This window comes from Nomascus leucogenys, chromosome 12 (genome assembly GCF_006542625.1).
Source record: "Nomascus leucogenys isolate Asia chromosome 12, Asia_NLE_v1, whole genome shotgun sequence".
Classification (NCBI taxonomy): Eukaryota; Metazoa; Chordata; class Mammalia; order Primates; family Hylobatidae; genus Nomascus; species Nomascus leucogenys.
The window spans coordinates 76,024,977-76,044,357 of NC_044392.1; the positions used below are offsets into that span (position 1 = coordinate 76,024,977).

The window sequence follows — 19,381 nt, forward strand, 5'->3', positions numbered from 1 at the left end:
TTGTTGAAAAAATAAAAAATTTTATTTGACTAAAACTAGGTAAATAAGCAATGACTGAATTCACAGTTTTATGAAACAGTTTATTTTTCACAGTTTTGATTAAAGAAGCAATCATATGATTTTCAGATCATATGATTTTCAGATCATATATTTATGATCTGAAAATCTGAATAAGCAAAACAAAAAATGAATAGGAAGTATCTATGGGGTCATCACAACAATCACAGGAAACATTTTCTTAAAATAACCTTCGAGACCCAATGAACGTGTGTATGAGTTTGTATTGAATACAGAATTTCCCTGTATATTTTATTGCTTTTATTCACATAACAATGCATCATAGATATGATTTCAGATCAACAAATATACCAGTCATATCAGGCATACTATTAAGAGATAATCTTCAATTATAGCTTAATATGTGCTTGGAATTATGCAGAGAACTTCATATATGAAATATGTGAAGTCATTTGAGTGTGTCTTATTTCCATTTTACGGAGAAAGGGACATAGGTTAATACACCCAAGGTCATACAACTGGTCTGTGTTCTGAAACAAGAATATGAATCCTTACTTTCCATTTTCAAAGAAATATGTTCCATATTTGTCACTTCAGAGCTCCAAATCATAATCACTGTGCTGCATAATAACATTATATTATTAAAAGTTATAATCCATATAAATTCTCTAACCATTACATTTGTTCAACATAGATTATTGCTTCCACTTCCAATTTTCCACAATTATAAGTACTACTAAGGTAAATGTTCCTTAAATATATATTTTTGTAAGCTCAATTAATAATTTAAGATAAATTCATAGACATAGAACTGCAGAAACAGAGTATGAACACTTTAAAGGCTTTTGGTTGAATTCATATCTGTATGGTCTCTGCAACAATGGAGAACATTGTTCTTCATAATCTTTACAATATTATAGGCCAAAAATAAATAAAGTTCTCATTTCAATTTATATTTTTGAATATTTTTCAATAAACTTATTTTGTATTTTTCTTTTGTACTGAAATAACCAGATGATAAAACAATAATTCAATAACTGACAAACCAAATTTTAGACATGTCTTGGCCTTTAGACTTCATGTTATGGCTGGTGGGCCTAATTTTTTTTAATTGGGATTTATTAAAGCATAATTTGCATCCTGTTACATCCTTTCTTGGCATATAGTTTTATGAGTTTTGACGAATGCATACTTTCATGAAATTATCACCGTAATCAAGTCAGAGAATGTTTCTGTGACTCCCAAATGTTTCAGCCTTCCCCTTTGTAGTCATCCCTCCTTCAATCTCCAACTTCGAGAAACCACTGATTTGTTTTGGTTCCTCGCATTTTGCCATTCTCAGGATATTATATAAGTGGACTCATGCATTTTGAGTTTTTGAGTCTGACTTATTTGTTACATGCATCTGTAGTCTGTTTTTCCCATTTAATTGCTGAGTAGTATCCTGTTGTATGGATGCACCACAGTTTGTTTATCCATTTGCCAATTGAAGGTTGGGTTATTTCCATGTTTTGGCAATTATGAATAAAGCTGATATAAACATTCATATACAGATTTTGGGAGTATATATATTTTATTTCTTTTAGATAAATACCTAGCAGTGAGATTGCCAGGTTGTATGGTAAACATATATTTACCTTTATAAAACATTTTTCAAGTTATCTGTGTTGTTTCTAATGACCCTTATGATTTTGAGTGGTTCTGAGATGAATCTTGATGTAGCTCATTCAGATTTTTATCAACTGGTGCCTCTTTGTGAAAATAAGCAAGTTTTTAAATGAGGAGTTTTAATCAACTCCTGGTTCTACAAGAATTTATCATGCACTTGGTCCATTGTCCACATCCTCCGATTCTTCTCTGTCAAGTAGTGTTAGGATGCTTATTTAGTAAATCTAAAGCATTTTAAAAAGTTAAAGGAAAATGAAATAACTAAGAAGCAGCCAATTTTATAGGTTAAAGTGTTAGTATATAAAACAAGGCATGGATACAATTTACTGTTGAGTTATCTTATCATCAGCTGTTATGTATAGTGAAATTTTATTTATAATCAGATTTGTAATATATGAAATGTAACAAATATCAAATACAGAGCACTATGATATGTCTCGTGGGGAGAGAGAGAAATTTGTAACGATATACAGAAGATGATGATGGCTATACTGGAGGAACACATAAAGGGAGATCTGTCTAAACTTAGCAATGCTTGAAACATCATCTTAGGGGGGATCTGCAGGACCACGAGCCAAGTGAGGACAAGAGAGAAGAATGGTCCAGGTGGAGATTCCAGCTCACGCAATGGTTTTGTTCAGCAGGCGAGATAAGGGCACAAGGGCAAGAAACTTGAGGATGCTGTTAAAGATTGATCATATGATCAACCGTGGGGTCCAAAAGGAGTGAAAAAGAAGCGGAATTCATAAGGAGCATGATAGACTGGAACAGATGGATAAATTAGTAGTCAGGAAATTTCCTCATGGCCAAAGGAACCTTGTTGTGTGAGGGAGGTAAGACAGGAGGCAAGTTGGGATTTTACATTTCAAACATGATTACTGGTTGAGAATATAGCTATGAATATGTGATAAAATTGTGGTAGAGAGGAAGGTTATTATAGTTGAGGAGGTTAACAAACTTAGAAGACAAAGTGCATGGATACCCATATCCACCAAATACCATAAACACGTTAGCATTCATAGACTTCCATGAAATTTCATGTCAATACATTTGGGAAACATTGAGTTAAAGTAAAACAAACAATTAGCTGGGTGTGGTGGTGTGTACCTGTAATCCCAGCTACTCAGGAGGCTGAGGCAGGAGAATCGCTTGAACCCGGGAGGCGGAGGTTACAGTGATCTGAAATCTCGCCACTGCACTACAGCCTGGGCGACAGAGCGAGATTCTGTCTCAAAAAAAAAAAAAGTGAAATAAACAGGTATTTTCTGAAGGTCTTCCTAACACGTTTATGCATTGTGTAACTCTAAGCATGACATATAATGTGCAGTTAATGTCAAAAGGCTTGAATTCAAAGATTTATTTTTTGGAATTATTCCGGTTCACTGATTTTTTAAGCAATACTCTTTTGCCAGTGAAAGGACAGCATCTTAAAGAAGGAATTGATTTTACATCCCTGATAATGCTTACTCCATTAATAACTTTTCTTCAACTTTAGGCAGTGGTACTCAGACTGGCATAAAAGACAATCCATTGCTTGTGGCACTTGCAAAAAGAGAAGATATCTGGGTTTCACACCAAGACATTCTGATCCAGAAGGCCTGGGCTTGGGCCCCAGGACTTGTGCTACATCAGTCATATCAGGTGATCTGGATGTGGAGTCAGCACTTGATCTGGATACAGCTGGGCCTGCAGAACCTCTGACACAGTGGTTCTCAATATTGGCTGTACATAACAATCATCTGGAGAGCCTTTAAAAATTCCAGTAACCAGGCCATGCCTCATACCAATTAAATCCTGGTCTCTGGGGTTGCATCAGTATTTTCTTAAAGATCCTGGGTGATCCCAGCATGAAGCCACAGTAGAGAATCAGTGCCTCTAAAGATTTGGTGTGAAAAGCCTTAAGCTTCTTTGGCTTCTCAGGACTTGGAAGTACTTCATAAGATCTGTAGCTAATGCTCTCCTAAAAACTGGGCCTGCCTCTGGTTTAATTATCAGAGAAAGCTGCTTAGAGATTCTTTTAGAAGGTAGCTGTTAGCTCTTTTCTCTGAATAGTAAAAAAAAGGAAACTTTTTTTTAAATGGTAACAAAAATTTGAACCAATATAAAACTCTGAACTGAAACAGAACCACTGTACAGAAAGGTTAACAGTCCCCCAAAAAAGTCACCTTTCCCAAGAAAACTCTGGTTCTGTCACATGATAGCTTTTATGTCTCCAACTTCTTAAAACAACAAGAAATTGCTCAACATAAATTTTAGAATCAGTTTTACAGCTTCAAATCTGAATTTAACTAATTTCTTCTTCAATAGTTCTAACATTGTTTCTCTTTACTAAAATACCAACTTCACAACCTACCAGAAGGAAAACAATGTGACAAAGTAGAACCTTCGAACACATGAACACATACTCCGTGTACTTTGCTTTTTTCCTCTCTTCTGCTCACTTTCCCCTCCTCAAAGCACACAGTGAATGAAGCAAATGAATGAGTTAAAGAAGCAAATCGCAAAATAAACAGGGACAATATTTGAGATTATGACATCCACCTATCTTTTCCTGATGCCATGTAGGCTATGTCAGAATTGTTGATTAATTTATTGGACCATGATTCCTTCTCCAGAATCCTTAGTGTCAGATGTTTTTACAGAATTCAAAATATTTTATATTTTAGGAATATGTATATTTGGTTACACAAGCAGCATCTGGAGCAACAACTGTAATCACAGATGAGTATTTCTGCAGCAAAACATGGAGTATAAATTGCCTCACAACAGATCAGGTTTTGCCACCAAATGAGTTTGAGCCAATCTTAAAAGAAACATTTTGTTGAGTTTTAAACTTTGTTTGGATATGAGCATTGAAGATCGGTAGAATAGTGTATTTTATATTCAAATAGTGAGCTTTATTTGTAAAATTCTAACCAATTACTTAAAAATTATTTATTTTACTTTTTCTTTTTTTAACTTTCCTTTATAGCTTGTTTCTGTGGCTTTTATAAGTAACTATAAATAAATGATGAATATGTTTGAGTAGGGACAGGGACCCTTGTGTATATAATCCCGTTTAATCCTAATAAAAATCCATTCAAAAAGTATGTATTCTTATCTCTATTTCACAGATGAGAAAGCTGGGTCTGTGAAAGGTTAAATTGCTTGCTAAAATTTCAGTTGTGATGGGGACCACATTTAAACACTTGACATTCAGACGACCTGACTGCAAAGACCACTGTACCACACAGCTTCTGCAGCAACAGAGTCAGAGACATAAATCATTGCATGAAAGACAGGTGCACAGATCCCATTTTATGTTTAGGTTAAAACCCTATGCTGATCGTTGATAGCTTCTCCTATTCAAATACAAAAGCTTTTTATCATCAATCCTCTTGAAAGAATGAAACTGGAATAATATTTAATCTCAGCATTTGGTCTAACAATGTAACAACATGGAACTTTAAATAAACCAGTACTTTGAATAAATTAAGTCAATATTTAAATAAACATTTAAGTAATATGTAAAACACATTTTGTAGGTGTGCCAGAATCAACCTATTGAGAATGGTCAAGAAGAAAATTCACAGGAAAGGTCCTTTAAAGACTGTCTTGCCAGGCTCTTCAGCTGGATAATGAGAATAAGCCACTGTGAACACCTTCAATTAAGGCAATAAACGTATGTGCGCTGGAGCGCACTGGTGTTGGAATTGGGTTGCAAAGCTAAGACAAATACAGAAAAATGTGTCCTTCTGTGCAGGTTTTCCTTACAACCAAAAGCAATATAGGAACTAGAGCTTTTGGTTGCTGCTGTTGTAGTTATAATTATTAATCTTTCAAATACATTTTATTTTTCAATCATTAACATGAATTTAGCATTCCTTAACTAAGAAGCCATTAATAATGGCATTTTACTTGTTTTCCTATAGCTGTAATTCCAAAGACTTCCCTGGAGTATCCTTTTTGCATTTTCCCATACTTTTCCCCTTATTTGTTGATTGTTGAGTGACAGGTCTTGCCAGATGGCAAGTCATCACCAAAGTTTCGTGTCATGAATCGTGACAGTTTTGTCTTAATTAACATTTTTTTTAAATTACAGACTGTATTTTCTATGTGGAGGTGTAGAATAAATAGTAAAATAGAGATTTTCATGCAGAACTTAGAGCTTTTAAAATGGACATGCTATAGAGACTTTAAAATTTATTAAATTTAAGTATCCAGTACAACTTTCCAGAAACAACGTGTTTGCTTTCTCTTGTGACCCCTGCACTCAAGGACCAGACTCAGTATTTTGCTCAGTGGTTTGCTGTGCACCTGAGTGAACACTTTCTAATGGATGCTTCATGTAGCATATTCTAATCTTCAACTATTTGGGGTCAAGCTTTGTCATCTCCATGGTAAGCCTCTGTTAATGTAATTGCAGAAGGTACCAGGAATTGTGACAATAAATTATATGGCCACTTTCTTCTCATGATTCTGAATAGAACTTTTAAGCATGAGCTTTTGGTTTGCCTACTGCTTTTTTGCACTATCATCTACTAATAAGATTTAGTATTGCATATTAAGAATTTAGCCATATTGAAAAAGAGAAACACTTGGTCAACTACTTTGCCTCATAGGCAGTCCATTTCTCAAGACAGCAATCTGAAAATACTAAACACAATTCTGGTTTTCCATGTTAATGGGAAAAATACTGCTGGGAAGTGAATAGACAATAACTTCCTGCACAGGAATTAGGCCATCTGTGTATTTCAAATTATGAATGTACATACCTTGGTAATGTAAGTTGTGTAATGTACCATCATATAATAGATTCTTATAAAAGGACCTCAAGTAATTATCTTGGCCCTTCTTTAGATTCCTTCAGGGAAAATCACCCCTGTGCCAGAAGAGAATTAAACTTAAAAAAAAAAAAAACTACTGAGATAAATAATCCATCTCTTTCATTTATGATATAGGTTCATTTGCTCTTAAACAGTAAGGTAAATGAACGGAAGCTCTCTGATCTGTCTGTACACTTCTTTCATGTACTACGATTAAATTGCCCCTTAATTTTCTCTTCCCTAGGCATAGTCACTTCAGTGTTTTATTTTTGTCTGTTTATCTGTCTGCTAACTGCAACTAAAATGATGAGCCCCAAGCAGGATACCTCTAATCCCAGTCAAATAGGAAAAAATGAAAGCACCTCAGAAGTTAAAACTTAAGTGATGTGAAATGGAAAGATGCTAATTTGGGGGAGGGGGCAAGAGTTTTCCCTAGAATCCTGGGATCTAAAAATAGTCAGTCTAGAAATCAACCGTTGTCCTTGTAGTTTAACTTGGTAATATTTTTGCATAGGAAAAGAGTATTATGGCTTAAAATTTATGGGCAGTTAAAGGGAGATCTAGTGATCACTGAAGCATGTGATTTTAAATGCCAAGACTGAATTCCAGTATTTTCTAGATCTCAATAGCTCACCTACAGTTATACATTCCATGCCTCATTATTAAGGTTTCTTAGTCTGTTTTATGCTGCTATAACTGAATACCACAAACTGGGTAATTTATGAGGAGCAGAAATTTATTGGCTCAGGATTCTGGAGGCTGGGAAGTCCAAGGTCAAGGTGCTCACATCTGGTAAGGGCCTTCTTGCTGCACCATAACATAATGGAAGCACAAAAAGAGGGAACGAGAGAGAAGGGGACTAAACTTGCTTTTTTATAACAAACCCTGACCTATAATAAGGACATTAATTCTTTCATGAGGGCAAAACCCTAGTGGTCTAATCACCTCCCATTAGGCCTCACCTATCAACACTGTTGCCTTAGAAATTAAGTTTCCAACATGTGCATTTTAATGGACACATTAAACCACAGTATAGGGTGACTTTATATTACTATTTGGGACAATCCTCATTTAAGCCTGTTGTCCTTGTGTAGTATTAGCACCCTTTTCCCCCTTCCACATGTCCATATTTAGATGATAAATTATATGGTCACCCTACAGTTATTACAGTTTCTTTGTTACACTCTCCAGCTTGCACTTGTGCAGTTGTTTTTTCCTCTATTTCTGTCAAGCTCTGCATTGATCATCAGTGGTTTGCTTCTGATTATTTCTCTGTTTATTAAAGTCCTTTAATGTGTATTTAATTCTGCTTTCCAGGTTGGTGGTTGCCCCCTAAAGATCATCTTCAGCAAATCTAATGAGCCTTGTGAACCCTCCCTTCATTATCTGGGTCAACAATGGGAACCCTGAGGCCTAGGCCAGTGGCCTTTGGGACACTATCCATGTTCTTTCTTACCTCCTTTCTTTTCTCTCTGCTGCCCCTTATTGACCCTTTTCCTACCCACCAGTTGTCACTGACTGATGAATCTTTAATTTCTATCTTAACATCTTTCCAGAAATTATGTTGTTCTAGATCCTATTAAGAAGTGTGATGTTCATGACGGTTTTGTGCTGAAACACTCTATATCAAATTGCATTTTCTCAGTTCACTGGTTTCAAGTACCCGTGGGGCCACTGGAAATAAAACTGTGATGTATTATTTCCATAGTTCTTATTGTTTTAATTCAATCATAGTGCATTATATAACTCTGACAAGTCATCTTTACCCTGAAGTCATGCCTGAGCTTTTGTAAGGAAAACTCAAGAAAACTTAGAGATGAGCTACTGAATGTCCAGGCATTTTCATGATGCATTTTTAAATGGGAAATTAAAGTTTCTAAAGTGTTACCAGGAGTTAGTGAAAAACTCAGCATGCTCTGCTCACTCCTGATTCTTACTAATTTTGTTTTTCTCTAGTATTAAGTGGGTCAAGCCTAGAAGATAATGTCCCAAATTGTAGTCAATGAGATTCTTTTCATGTGGTTTAATATGCCTAAATTCAATGAAAATGAATTTAATTTCTTTACACACATTTTAAATATGTTTTGATGAATTAAAATACTTAAACTTGAAAAAAGCTATATGTATGTTGAGAAAATTTTATAGCATACATTCATCATACAAAATTCTGTTTCTGATATCATTTATTATAAAAGCCAATGCAAAAGCCATACAAAAACTATACAAAACACATTTAAAATGGGTAGTATGATGGTAGAACCCTTTTGTAATGTTGATGTTATTTGTTGGGGTTGTCAGTCATATTAGATCTTGACATAAGCCCATATGTAGCGTGATTAATTATGTAATAGTGGTTTTTCATTGCAGTATTTCAGCAGGCATGACATGGCCTGTTGCCTGCCTGAATCTATTTAAATATTAGCCATTCCACAGAGTTTCTTTGTACATAATTCTGTTGATTTCCAAAAAAAAAAGGCTCTGTAAAGAATTCTATGGCAGAGGTAAACAACAGAGACTACAGTCTGGAGTCAGGATTCATGCATCAAAAATGAAGTGTTTAAGTAGATTTTTGTCAACTAGCAAATGCCATTTTAGTCTGAGCATTTCACCACCTCATTCTACACCATCTGTCTCTCAGGGAGCAATTAATCTGAAACTCCAACATGCAGCATTAAAAGTCCATTAACACTGAACAGAATATTAACGTGTCTGGCATTGCCATTTTTATCTTTTCAAATTTCGGAGTTAATTTTGAATAAAGCAGGTATAACATTTTAATCTATTTGTATAATTAAGATTATTGAGTAAAATATGCAATTAGCAGGGAAAATTATGTAATAATACATAAAACTTAGTTTAATAATGCTGGATGTTTTGGCAACTTCAACATTCAGCATATAAGCTAATGATTATTTGTAAAGGTACTACATGTTTTACAAAGCTAATGTTCCCAAGCCTCTCACTTTGTCATTCCTTTTTCTTTTTGCAGAACCACATCACTGCCTTCGCAGAAGTCACATGATACTGAAGCAGATGGTTTTTCACTACATTGGACATCATCCCTTTTTACCATCCATTCATAACACCCAAAGTTTGTTTGATTGCAAAGGAAGTTTATAAAGTTGTTTAATAATTTTTATAATTTTAAAATCAATGTCAACCTGTTTCCCCCACTAGACTGTGAGCTCCTCGAGGGCAGGATTGTCTTTTTTTTTTCTGTGTCCCCAGCACTTACAACAAAGCCTAGCACAAAGTAGGTGTTCAACAAAAATGTGACGACCAAATGAACAAAATTCTTAAATAAAACATTCGCTTCAGTTTCTCACAGAATCATTGCAATTATGTTAAGAGAAATCTCTACATAAATCGTATTTGTGTATGAAAACCTTCTATTTTGGGCTAGTTACTTTTTTTAGTTTTCGTATGTCTATTCAGCAGTATGCCATATTTAATTTGAAGTGGACTTTGAAAGTCATGGGGGTTTTTATTTTGTTATTCAGCATGACATTATTTCCATTCTAACATTTCAGTGTGTGAAATTACTTTTAGAAAGTATGTCCTATAGTAAAATAATGTTTCCACATCATGTTATATTTCACTTAAAATACCATTCATACTATACATTCTAAGACTGGTGCTTCTGCTTTTGAAGGGGAAAATGCCAATTTTTACTGTAATAAGTAATGTATCATAATTAAAAATTATTTATTTGGACTTCTTCTCCTGACAATTGTGGCTTAATTCATGACTTGTTTTTGAATGCAGGCAGTATTTAGAATAGTTTAAATGAGTAAATTCAGCACTGGTACCTTATTATTGAGTAATTTCCCATGGGTAGCAGTGTCTCAAGAGTGGTCAAAGGCTCCACTCTTAGGCATTTTTACTACTAAAGATTCCACATAATTTAAGTGGGAAAGAACTACACCCTGACACATAATTTAAATTATATAAATGCTAGAAATATGGTTAATGTATTTTACTTTGCATTTGTGTAGTACTTTATAGTTTACAAAGTATATTTACAGCCATTATTTTATGTAATCCTCATAATAACCTGGTATAAACATGAAGAGTATGGCTTTTTTTTATAGATAAGAAAAATGAAGCCAAGACAGGGTAAATAACATGCCAAATCACAAACTAGTAAGAGACATAGTTGAAGCTTAAATTCAGGTTTTCTGACCCTGAACTCATATTCCTTTCTAATATAGCACAGCTGTCGTCTCATTTTGGACACTGAGGCCTTTCAGAGCTCAGTAGAATCCTGGGCAACTACCTATGGTTCAAAAAATAAAGAAATGCCAGAATACAATTATGAAAGCTCTGCTGTGTTTTAAATGTTTCTGTTTTAAGAATAAACACTTTTCAAATATAAAACTATATAATAATTGTAATCCAGTTTTAAAATAATGAATATCAAGAGTCTAGATGTGAGGCTGTTTGTAAAAGAGAAGCCTAAATTCAGCATCTCCCCTTCCACCCTCAGCCTCAGGTCCCAGCCCCCCACTCAGGAGAGTGCCCAAGGGACATACCTTACATTTAGCATGTGGAATTACGGATTAAAATCGCCATAATATAAGGAAGGTGAGCTCCTCAACAATAACTTTGCAATAATTAAAACTACCCTAAGTAACTTTGGCTTATATGGCAAAGTAACTTTGGCAGTAATTGACTGAAATGAATCTTTCTAAACTTTACAGTACTAAAGAAAGCAAACTTTTAATTGTCTCTGTAATTTCAACAGAGATCAGCAAATAAATATAACCAAAGATTGTCCATTACTCCCCAGATAGATGTAAGTTGCCCATTTCTATCACTGTGGAAGCTAAAACACTTCTACTAGGGCCAAAGGAAAAAGAAAAGAAAAGCAAAGAAAATTTCTACTAGCTTCGGACCTCTAGAGTGATTCAGTCCTGTTGGAAATTTAGAACATGAAGAAACTTTGAATGTCTTGACCCTTTTTAAAGTTTTTTTTTTTTTTTTTTTTTTTTTTTTTGAGACGGAGTCTTGCTCTGTCCCCCAGGCTGGAGTGCAGTGGCGCGATCTCGGCTCACTGCAAGCTCCGCCTCCCGGGTTCACGCCATTCTCCTGCCTCAGCCTCTCCGAGTAGCTGGGACTACAGGCGCCCGCCACCACGCCCGGCTAATTTTTTGTATTTTTAGTAGAGACGGGGTTTCACCGTGTTAGCCAGGATGGTCTCGATCTCCTGACCTCGTGATCTGCCCGCCTCGGCCTCCCAAAGTGCTGGAATTACAGGCGTGAGCCACCACGCCCGGCCCCTTTTTAAAGATTTTTTAGGCAATAACAGTAATAGGGAATTCACTTATTGAGAATGAAAGTGAATGGGATGATCACAATGTAAAGAAAGCTAGATTACTAGTAAGGCTTCCAGAGTTTTATCAGTTCTATTGATTCTACATCAGACTTCCAAGGAGCCAAGCAGGAATGTTTTTCCTGCTGGAAGCCTTAGCTATATGTTCGTATGTCAAGGTTGCTTCTTTGTACCTTGCTAAACCTAATCTGAATGCAGGAGTTATAAATTCTTCAAAAACTCAGATTTAACCGAGAACCAGAGTAAAGTCACCTCTACTATTTACACATCATGGGCTCAAGATTGTACAGTGAGTGATGCTGTCATGAGGAAAAATCAGATGAAAAAGGCAAGATATATGTGAATAAGGCAAAAGCCAGAAAATAGCCCTTATTCATGATGCTATTACTGAGAATGAAAATCATATTTCAGAAAATATTAATATGTAAATATGTACATATGTAGTCTAGTAAAAGCAGGCAAACACATATCTTTCTGATAAAAACATCCTTTTTATTCTACTTACTTGGGGCCCAGGTCAGTATAATTTGGTCAACTTGAAAATTTCAGTAGTCTCTGTTTGCATGGCAGAAATTCTGCACATGTTTTATCTGATTCCTATGATAACTTAAAAGGCTCTTTTATGTTAAAAGAGAGGTGAATCTTCTTTGACAGACTTTGTATTTTCCACTTCTAACTGGGCCTCTCTTTTCTCAGGATCTATCCTAGCCAAATATCTCAGTTACATTTACCATACAGTTTCCTTTGTGAAAGAACAGTAGGGGAGGAAATAATTCTCTGCTGTGTATTGTATTTTTCAAATAAAAATTTAAAAATTCAATTGAAAACTGAATTTTGACTTTGTAATATATTGGTCTTGATAGGCGGTAGAGGAATAAGGAATGCTTATTAATGTGCATGAAAGAATTCTCAGAGTGGCTGAAGAATGTTTGGAAATGGATCACAATGGATCAGATTAGACCAGTTCCTTGGACAGCTCAATTACCCTCTGCATCTCATGGACCATCCTGGCATCTTACTAACATCCTTATTTCCAAATCATGACTCCCTAGAAGCTATTTGAGACACTGAGCAGGTATATGATCCACTATATAGGCTCACTTCTATGTTGAGCAAAACATTTAAGATTGGATGTAAATTAGCATATTCCTGCCTTCTAAGACACCATTTATTATATTTTGATTGCATGCTCTAAAAAGTTGCCCTGGAAATATACCAAATGGTTCTATTTATGCTTTGAAAATATTGATCTCAAAATTTGCCAGGCATGGGCTTTCTAACGAATTTTCCAAATAACAGTTCTTTTAGAATATCAATTAAGGGAATTTCCTCCAGACTTTAAGTGAATGAATCTCTTTTAAGAAAAACGCAAGTATTCAAATTCCTCTTTCCTGTCCACTTTAGATTATAGTCTGATCGTAGCCTAATAGAGCCTCAGGACATGGCCAACATTGAATAAAATAAGTCTGCTCTCTTTACCCCAAGTCTTAGGAGCCATGAATGGATCATGGCATCTAAATTCTAAACTCAGATTGCTATCTTTCAGAACTGTGGCCTTGCTCACAAAGGAGCTTCAGATAAGAAAATACAGATGAGTGGACACAACCGCCTTTAGCATTTCACATGAAAACTCAAAGCCATGTCTCAAAGGCCTCATTCTTTAGACAAGTGATATGGACAGGTGCCATCCTCTGGCATGATTACCTTCATATTATTTCATTTACAAATATGTTCTCATTTTTGCATGGAAACTCTATTGCTTGTAGAAAAAGAATTATTTTTTCTTCCCAGGAGGAGCAAAAATGAAATTTTAATTGAATTTTGTTTTAAAGGAAAACATTTTCAAAATGGTAAGATGTTTTGAGCATTAATCAGGTATCCCTAGATGTATTGCTCCTTGTCAAGAAGCACTTTCAGCCTTCATTCATTTGGCATATTTATTGAATGATCTTGTGAAGCAGATAATTTGCAATGTGCTGACTAAACAGTACACGGAAAGATCTGGCCTCTGCCCTTCCAGATTGTACACTTCAGCTGCTCTGATGATGGAGCTGTAAGAGATCTGTTTTAAGTTCAAGTAGGAGAACTGGCTTGGAGTTACTGCTGCTGAGGACTAAAGAAAGGGCATTTTTATAGATTACAATAGCAGCTAGGTTAATTTAAGAAAACAAAAAGCAGTGCCCCCATAAACAGTATTGTATTATTCAACTATTGGTAATTTTTAAAACCCCAAAATTCTATATAATAAACATTAACTATCCTTCACAAGTCTATGGTTCAGCCAAGTCCCTTTTCTGGTCTGAGCTGACATTTTCACGCAGCCATGATCGGGCTGGTAGGCTCTGGCTGATCTTCACTGAGCTGTCTCATATATGGGAGTCATCTGGCTGTATGCTGGTCTAGGATGGCTTCTCTTGGGACAACTTAATTTTTCTCTATGTGGTCTCTCAAACTCCATCAGGCTAGGTAGGCTTTTAGGCTCTACTGAGAGAGTAGAGGCATGCCAGGCAGTAGTAGTACATTGTCACTTGGCCATCTCAGTCAATTGGCCAAGGCAAGTCCCAAGGCCAGCCAGATTCAAGAAGTGAGGGAGGAGCTACAAAGTCAAATTACAAAGAGGCGAACACAGAGATGGGTGGAGAACAAGGGCCATTTTTGCATTCAATATATCATAAACTTTTACTGCTGCTAAACTTGTTCAAGCAGTACTCCCCAGAGTTGAGTTCCTAACTTGTCAAGTACCGATTTATTCTGATAAACATGAGAAACCCACAAATGACAATAGAAAGCAAGTTTGTTGTAACTGAAAAAGAATGGCCATGCCACCAATCACTGAGTGCATCCCAAAATGCCTTTGTGATTTCTGTCTAGAGAACTGTCTGCCCAGCACCTGATGGCAACAGGGAGCTTGCTGAAGTTTTGTTTACAGACAAATCTCCTAGATCTTCTCCAATAGGCAATAATGAAGGAAGAGAACATAATTTTACAAGCAGAAATAAAATAAAGGAGAAAAACCACCTAGGCGGAAAGAATAGGAAAGTAACTAAAATATAAGATCAGGTTACGACACATTGACTCTATATATGTATGTGTGATGTGTGTGTGTATATGTATGCATGTGCTTGCTTTGTATAATTCTGATTTTTAGAAATTTCAGTTACTATGATTAGATAACACTACTCCCCCCAAAACAGCGTTCAAATTTTAGTTACAGTATAATAACTGAGAGTAACGATTAAATGTACAAACTTTGCTGCCAGTTCTTCAGTCCAGAAATCACTATAAAAATAACAAATGCACATATGATTAGTGACCAGTCATCTCACTTCCTTCAAAGTCTTCCAGTGATCTGTCACTGAATATTTGCTATTCTGTTCATGCACAGACAGCAAAGCATGTATGTGTTGACTCCTTGTCTCCCTGTAATAAATCCAAATGACATCTTGCAAAAGAATGCATAATTTAACCAGGATCTGGTCAACAAAAATGGAACTACAGCAAAGACAAAAAGGTGGCAATACTGAAAGTGAAATTTGAATATTGAACATAAATACACTTATAAAAGACATAGCATAGCCAACCTTGGAAATGCTGAAACTACCACTACCATCTGAGAGACTCTAGAAATGCATCCAGAGAAACTTAGTGAAAGTGAGCTTATTAATATAAATGGGAGAAAACTTTGTGATGAAGAAGATGAAAATATTGTAGAGGAAATAATTCTGATTCAAAAAAATCACATTAAAGGAATTCTTGGAGATATTTCACAACACTGAAAATACAAAGGATAAAAAATGAATTAGTAACGGATCCAAATGTAGAAAAGTATATGGCAATTAGCGTAGACACAGAAAAGATGCTTGCGCCATATCCTAAGTTATATGACAAGAAGGTGGTGGTAAACACTGTTGAAACTTGTCTTAGCTTGGGATGTAGTGACAAACTACCATAGACTGAATGGCTTAAATACAGTCATGCATCACTAAAGGACAGGGACGTGTACCAAGAAACGCATCATTAGGCTATTTTGCCATGTGAACATCATGGAGTGTACTGACACAAATCTAGATGCTACAGCCTACTGCATACCTAGACTATAAGATATATAACCTATTGCTCCTAGGCTACAAACCTGTACAGTATGTTATTGGACTGGATACTCCAGGCAGTTGTAACACAATGGTAAGTATTTGTGTATCTAATGTATCTAAACATAGAAAAGTTATGGTAAAAAATATGGTATTATAATCTTATGGGACCAGCGTCATAGGTGTGGTCTCTCACTGATTGAAACATCATCAATATGTGGCACTTGACTGTAACAGACATTTATTTCTCACAGTTCTGGAGGCTAGGAAATCCGAAATCAGAGTGCCAGCTACAATGGTCAGGTTCTGGGTAGGGCTCTTTTGCTGGCTTGCAGACAGATGCCTTCTCCCTGTGCATTCTACCTGTCTCACACGGTGAGAGAGAGAGTGAGCTCTGGTTTCTTCTTCCTTTCGTAAAGATACTAATCCCATCATGAAGGCCCCACACTCAGGACCTAATCTAAACCTAATTTCCTCCCAAAGGCCCCGCCTCCAAATACCATCACATTGGAGATTAGAGCATCAACATTCAAATTTATGGGAAACACAAACATTCAGTCTGTAACAAAACTACTCAATAAAATTTTTACAAAGAAATAAGACATTTAATTCTCAACACTTCTGTTTTAGATAACAAAGTATGGAATAAATACCAGCTGTTTTTTATTTTTCTCTGTATTTAAAACTGTCAGTAAGAGAGTTTTAAATACTTTAACAAAATGTTTAAAGGTAACATTAATTATAATTTTTTTCCACTGCTTATTAAGATCACTTTGCATGGTTTCAGCTTGCATGGTCTTTTTCTGGTCTCACACTGCTGTACAAAGTAAGGACTGCCTGTCTATATTTATATATAGGGATACATAGATGTGTGTGTGTATATGACTGCCTGTCGATATTTATATATAGGGATATATATACAAACCCACACACCCACATATATATCCCTATATGTAAATATAAACAGGCAGTCCTGTCTTTACATATATATGGGGCTGTGTATGCATATATGCATATATATGTATTTGATACATATATGTTTTAATACATACAGATATACACTTATTTTTAATACATATATACACACCTATACACATATATAAAACCCCATATATATGAATAAAATCCCATATATATATGCCTTCTTTTTAAAATAAATATTGTCCCTACTTTATATTAATACACACCAAAGAAATTTGTAGTCTCCTAACTGTTAATTATTAGATTTATTTCTCTTGGTCACTTATTTTCCTATGGCCAAATTTAAAAATACTGTTCTGATCAATGGATAGAAAAGGGTTTGTATTAGAGTATCACTTCAGCTATTCAGAGGAAGGAGGATGAGGAAAAGTGATTTTTTTCAAAGTTATTTGTATTTGATTTTTTTTTTTTTTTTGAGATGGAGTCTCACTTTGTCACCCAAGCTGGAATGCAGTGGCACAATCTCACCTCACTGCAACCTCCGCCTCCCAGGTTCAAGTGATTCTCCTGTTTCAGCCCCCTGAGTAGTTGGGATTACAGGCATTTGTCACCATGCCTGGCTAACTTTTTTTATTTTTAGTAGAGACAGGTTTCACCATGTGGGCCAGGCTGGTCTCGAATTCCTGACCTCAGGTGATCCACCCGCCTCAGCCTCCCAAAGTGCTGGGATTACAGGCATGAGCCACCACACCCAGCCTGTATTTAATATTTTAACCATGTTTTAAGATTATATTGCTCACATTCTGGCTTGGTACACGTACACACATAATTTAACCCAACACACCTTTTGAACGTGAACCATTTGTTGGTGCTCTAATGAAGTTCTTGAAAGTTATAAAGAGCTATATAGGGGAGTTGAGTCCCTTGATCTAAAGAATCTCAGAAACTATGATTGTTTATTTTTTTTTTTTCTCTTCGCCTTTTTTTATGGCTTTATCTGCCCTCTGCTGTTAATTCTCGTTATTTCTTGTCTTGAAAACTATCTTAGAAACTTGCTCACCTACTTCCAGTCTGCTATTGTATTTGTCAACTCAGGCTGCTATAAAAGAATATCACAGACTGAGTGACTTAAACAACAGAAATTTATTTTCTCACAGTTCTGGAGATTGGAAGTCCAAGATCAAGGTGCCAGAGGGATTGGTGTCTTGTGAGAGCTCTCTCCATGGGTTGCAGATGACCGCCTTCTCCATACACACATGGAGAGAGAGATCTATGGTGTCTCTTTTTATAAGGACACCAATTATATAGGATTTGGGCTCCATCCTTATGACCTGATTGAACCTTAATTGCCTCCATAAAGGCCCAATTTCCAAACACAGTTACATTAGGGATTGGGACTTCAACATATGAATTTGGGGGGTGAAACACAATTCAATCCATAACAGCTATCCACTGTCTTGAAATTTCATCTCTTATAGTTATGCCCTGCAGAAGAACTAAAGGATGCCAATGTAACACAGATAACCATGGTGTTATTGTATGTAAAATTACGTCAATTAGGCAGAAATGGACTCTACATCTGTCATATAAAATAAAATTTCTGGGCTTTGTGATGGATGTTTTCATTGCTGCTGCTCTGACTTATTTGCTGTACTTCTGATTTCAGATGGCCCTTTATTTATGGCTCAAATTAAAGTCATCTGATCATCAAAAGTGGTACTATGATTATGGGTAAGTATATCTATGATTGTGGATAAGTATATCTTTAGGGCGAATATTTTTTTTTGTCACTACTAAAAGTAAAAAAGTGAAACGTGAGGTTCATGGATGTCATGATGAAGAATAATCTTCAAGCGCCCAAACAGATCTCAGATAATAATATTTGCTCTCTTAGAGAATGATTCTAGCATATGGTTCGATGTTAAAACAGTTTTATTACAAATGAAATTTAAACCTCTGGGATTCTAAATTGCAGTGATTGAATGTGAAGCTTCAATGCTATAAAAATTTCATGCAATCTTAGCTAGCTTGCTTTATTTATGATTCATTGTTTTCTGTTATAGGAGAACAACTTGTATATTATACCAGATAAGTCAAATGATATAGACTTCGTATTTTTAAATGGGAATTTCATAAGACATATGGTGACAGTATCTGGGATCAGATCCATACCTTTTCAGATGCCTTTATATTTATTCCAAGTACTTGGTCCTAATCTTGAAATACTGAAGACATATAGACGTAACAGCTGGGCCACCATCAATTGAAACTCTAACACTGTTCACTTTAACAACATATATTTTGAAAAATAACATTGCTGCTTTTCAACTATTTTTTTTCATTATTGCTTTTTATTTCTAATTCACCAAATTCCCAGGAACATTGGAAGGATAACAGAAGCAATAGTAAGCTAAATTCTCTTACATCCAGGTTAATTCAGATGTTGTCAGAGAATTGTTTATACTGTTTATATCCTGATATAAACTCATGGCAATTATTTTTAAATTTTGGGGTGTGTGTGCATGGGTGTGTGTGTGTGTGTGTGTGTA

At 35.5% G+C, this 19,381-nt stretch overlaps 1 protein-coding gene across 3 annotated transcripts in view; it reads left to right on the forward strand.

Moving 5' to 3' along the window:
- Positions 1-10,201, forward strand: part of PLPPR5 (phospholipid phosphatase related 5) — a 110,893-nt gene extending 100,692 nt beyond the window's left edge. For 2 of the 3 annotated variants that reach the window (XM_030825012.1, XM_012500404.2), the window contains exon 6: positions 9,481-10,201. In XM_030825012.1, the coding sequence (XP_030680872.1) occupies positions 9,481-9,513 (33 nt within the window). In that variant the 3' untranslated portion in view covers positions 9,514-10,201. The remainder of the gene's footprint in view (positions 1-9,480) is intronic. The other variant, XM_030825011.1, reaches the window with a different exon arrangement.
- Positions 10,202-19,381: the final 9,180 nt, after the last annotated feature.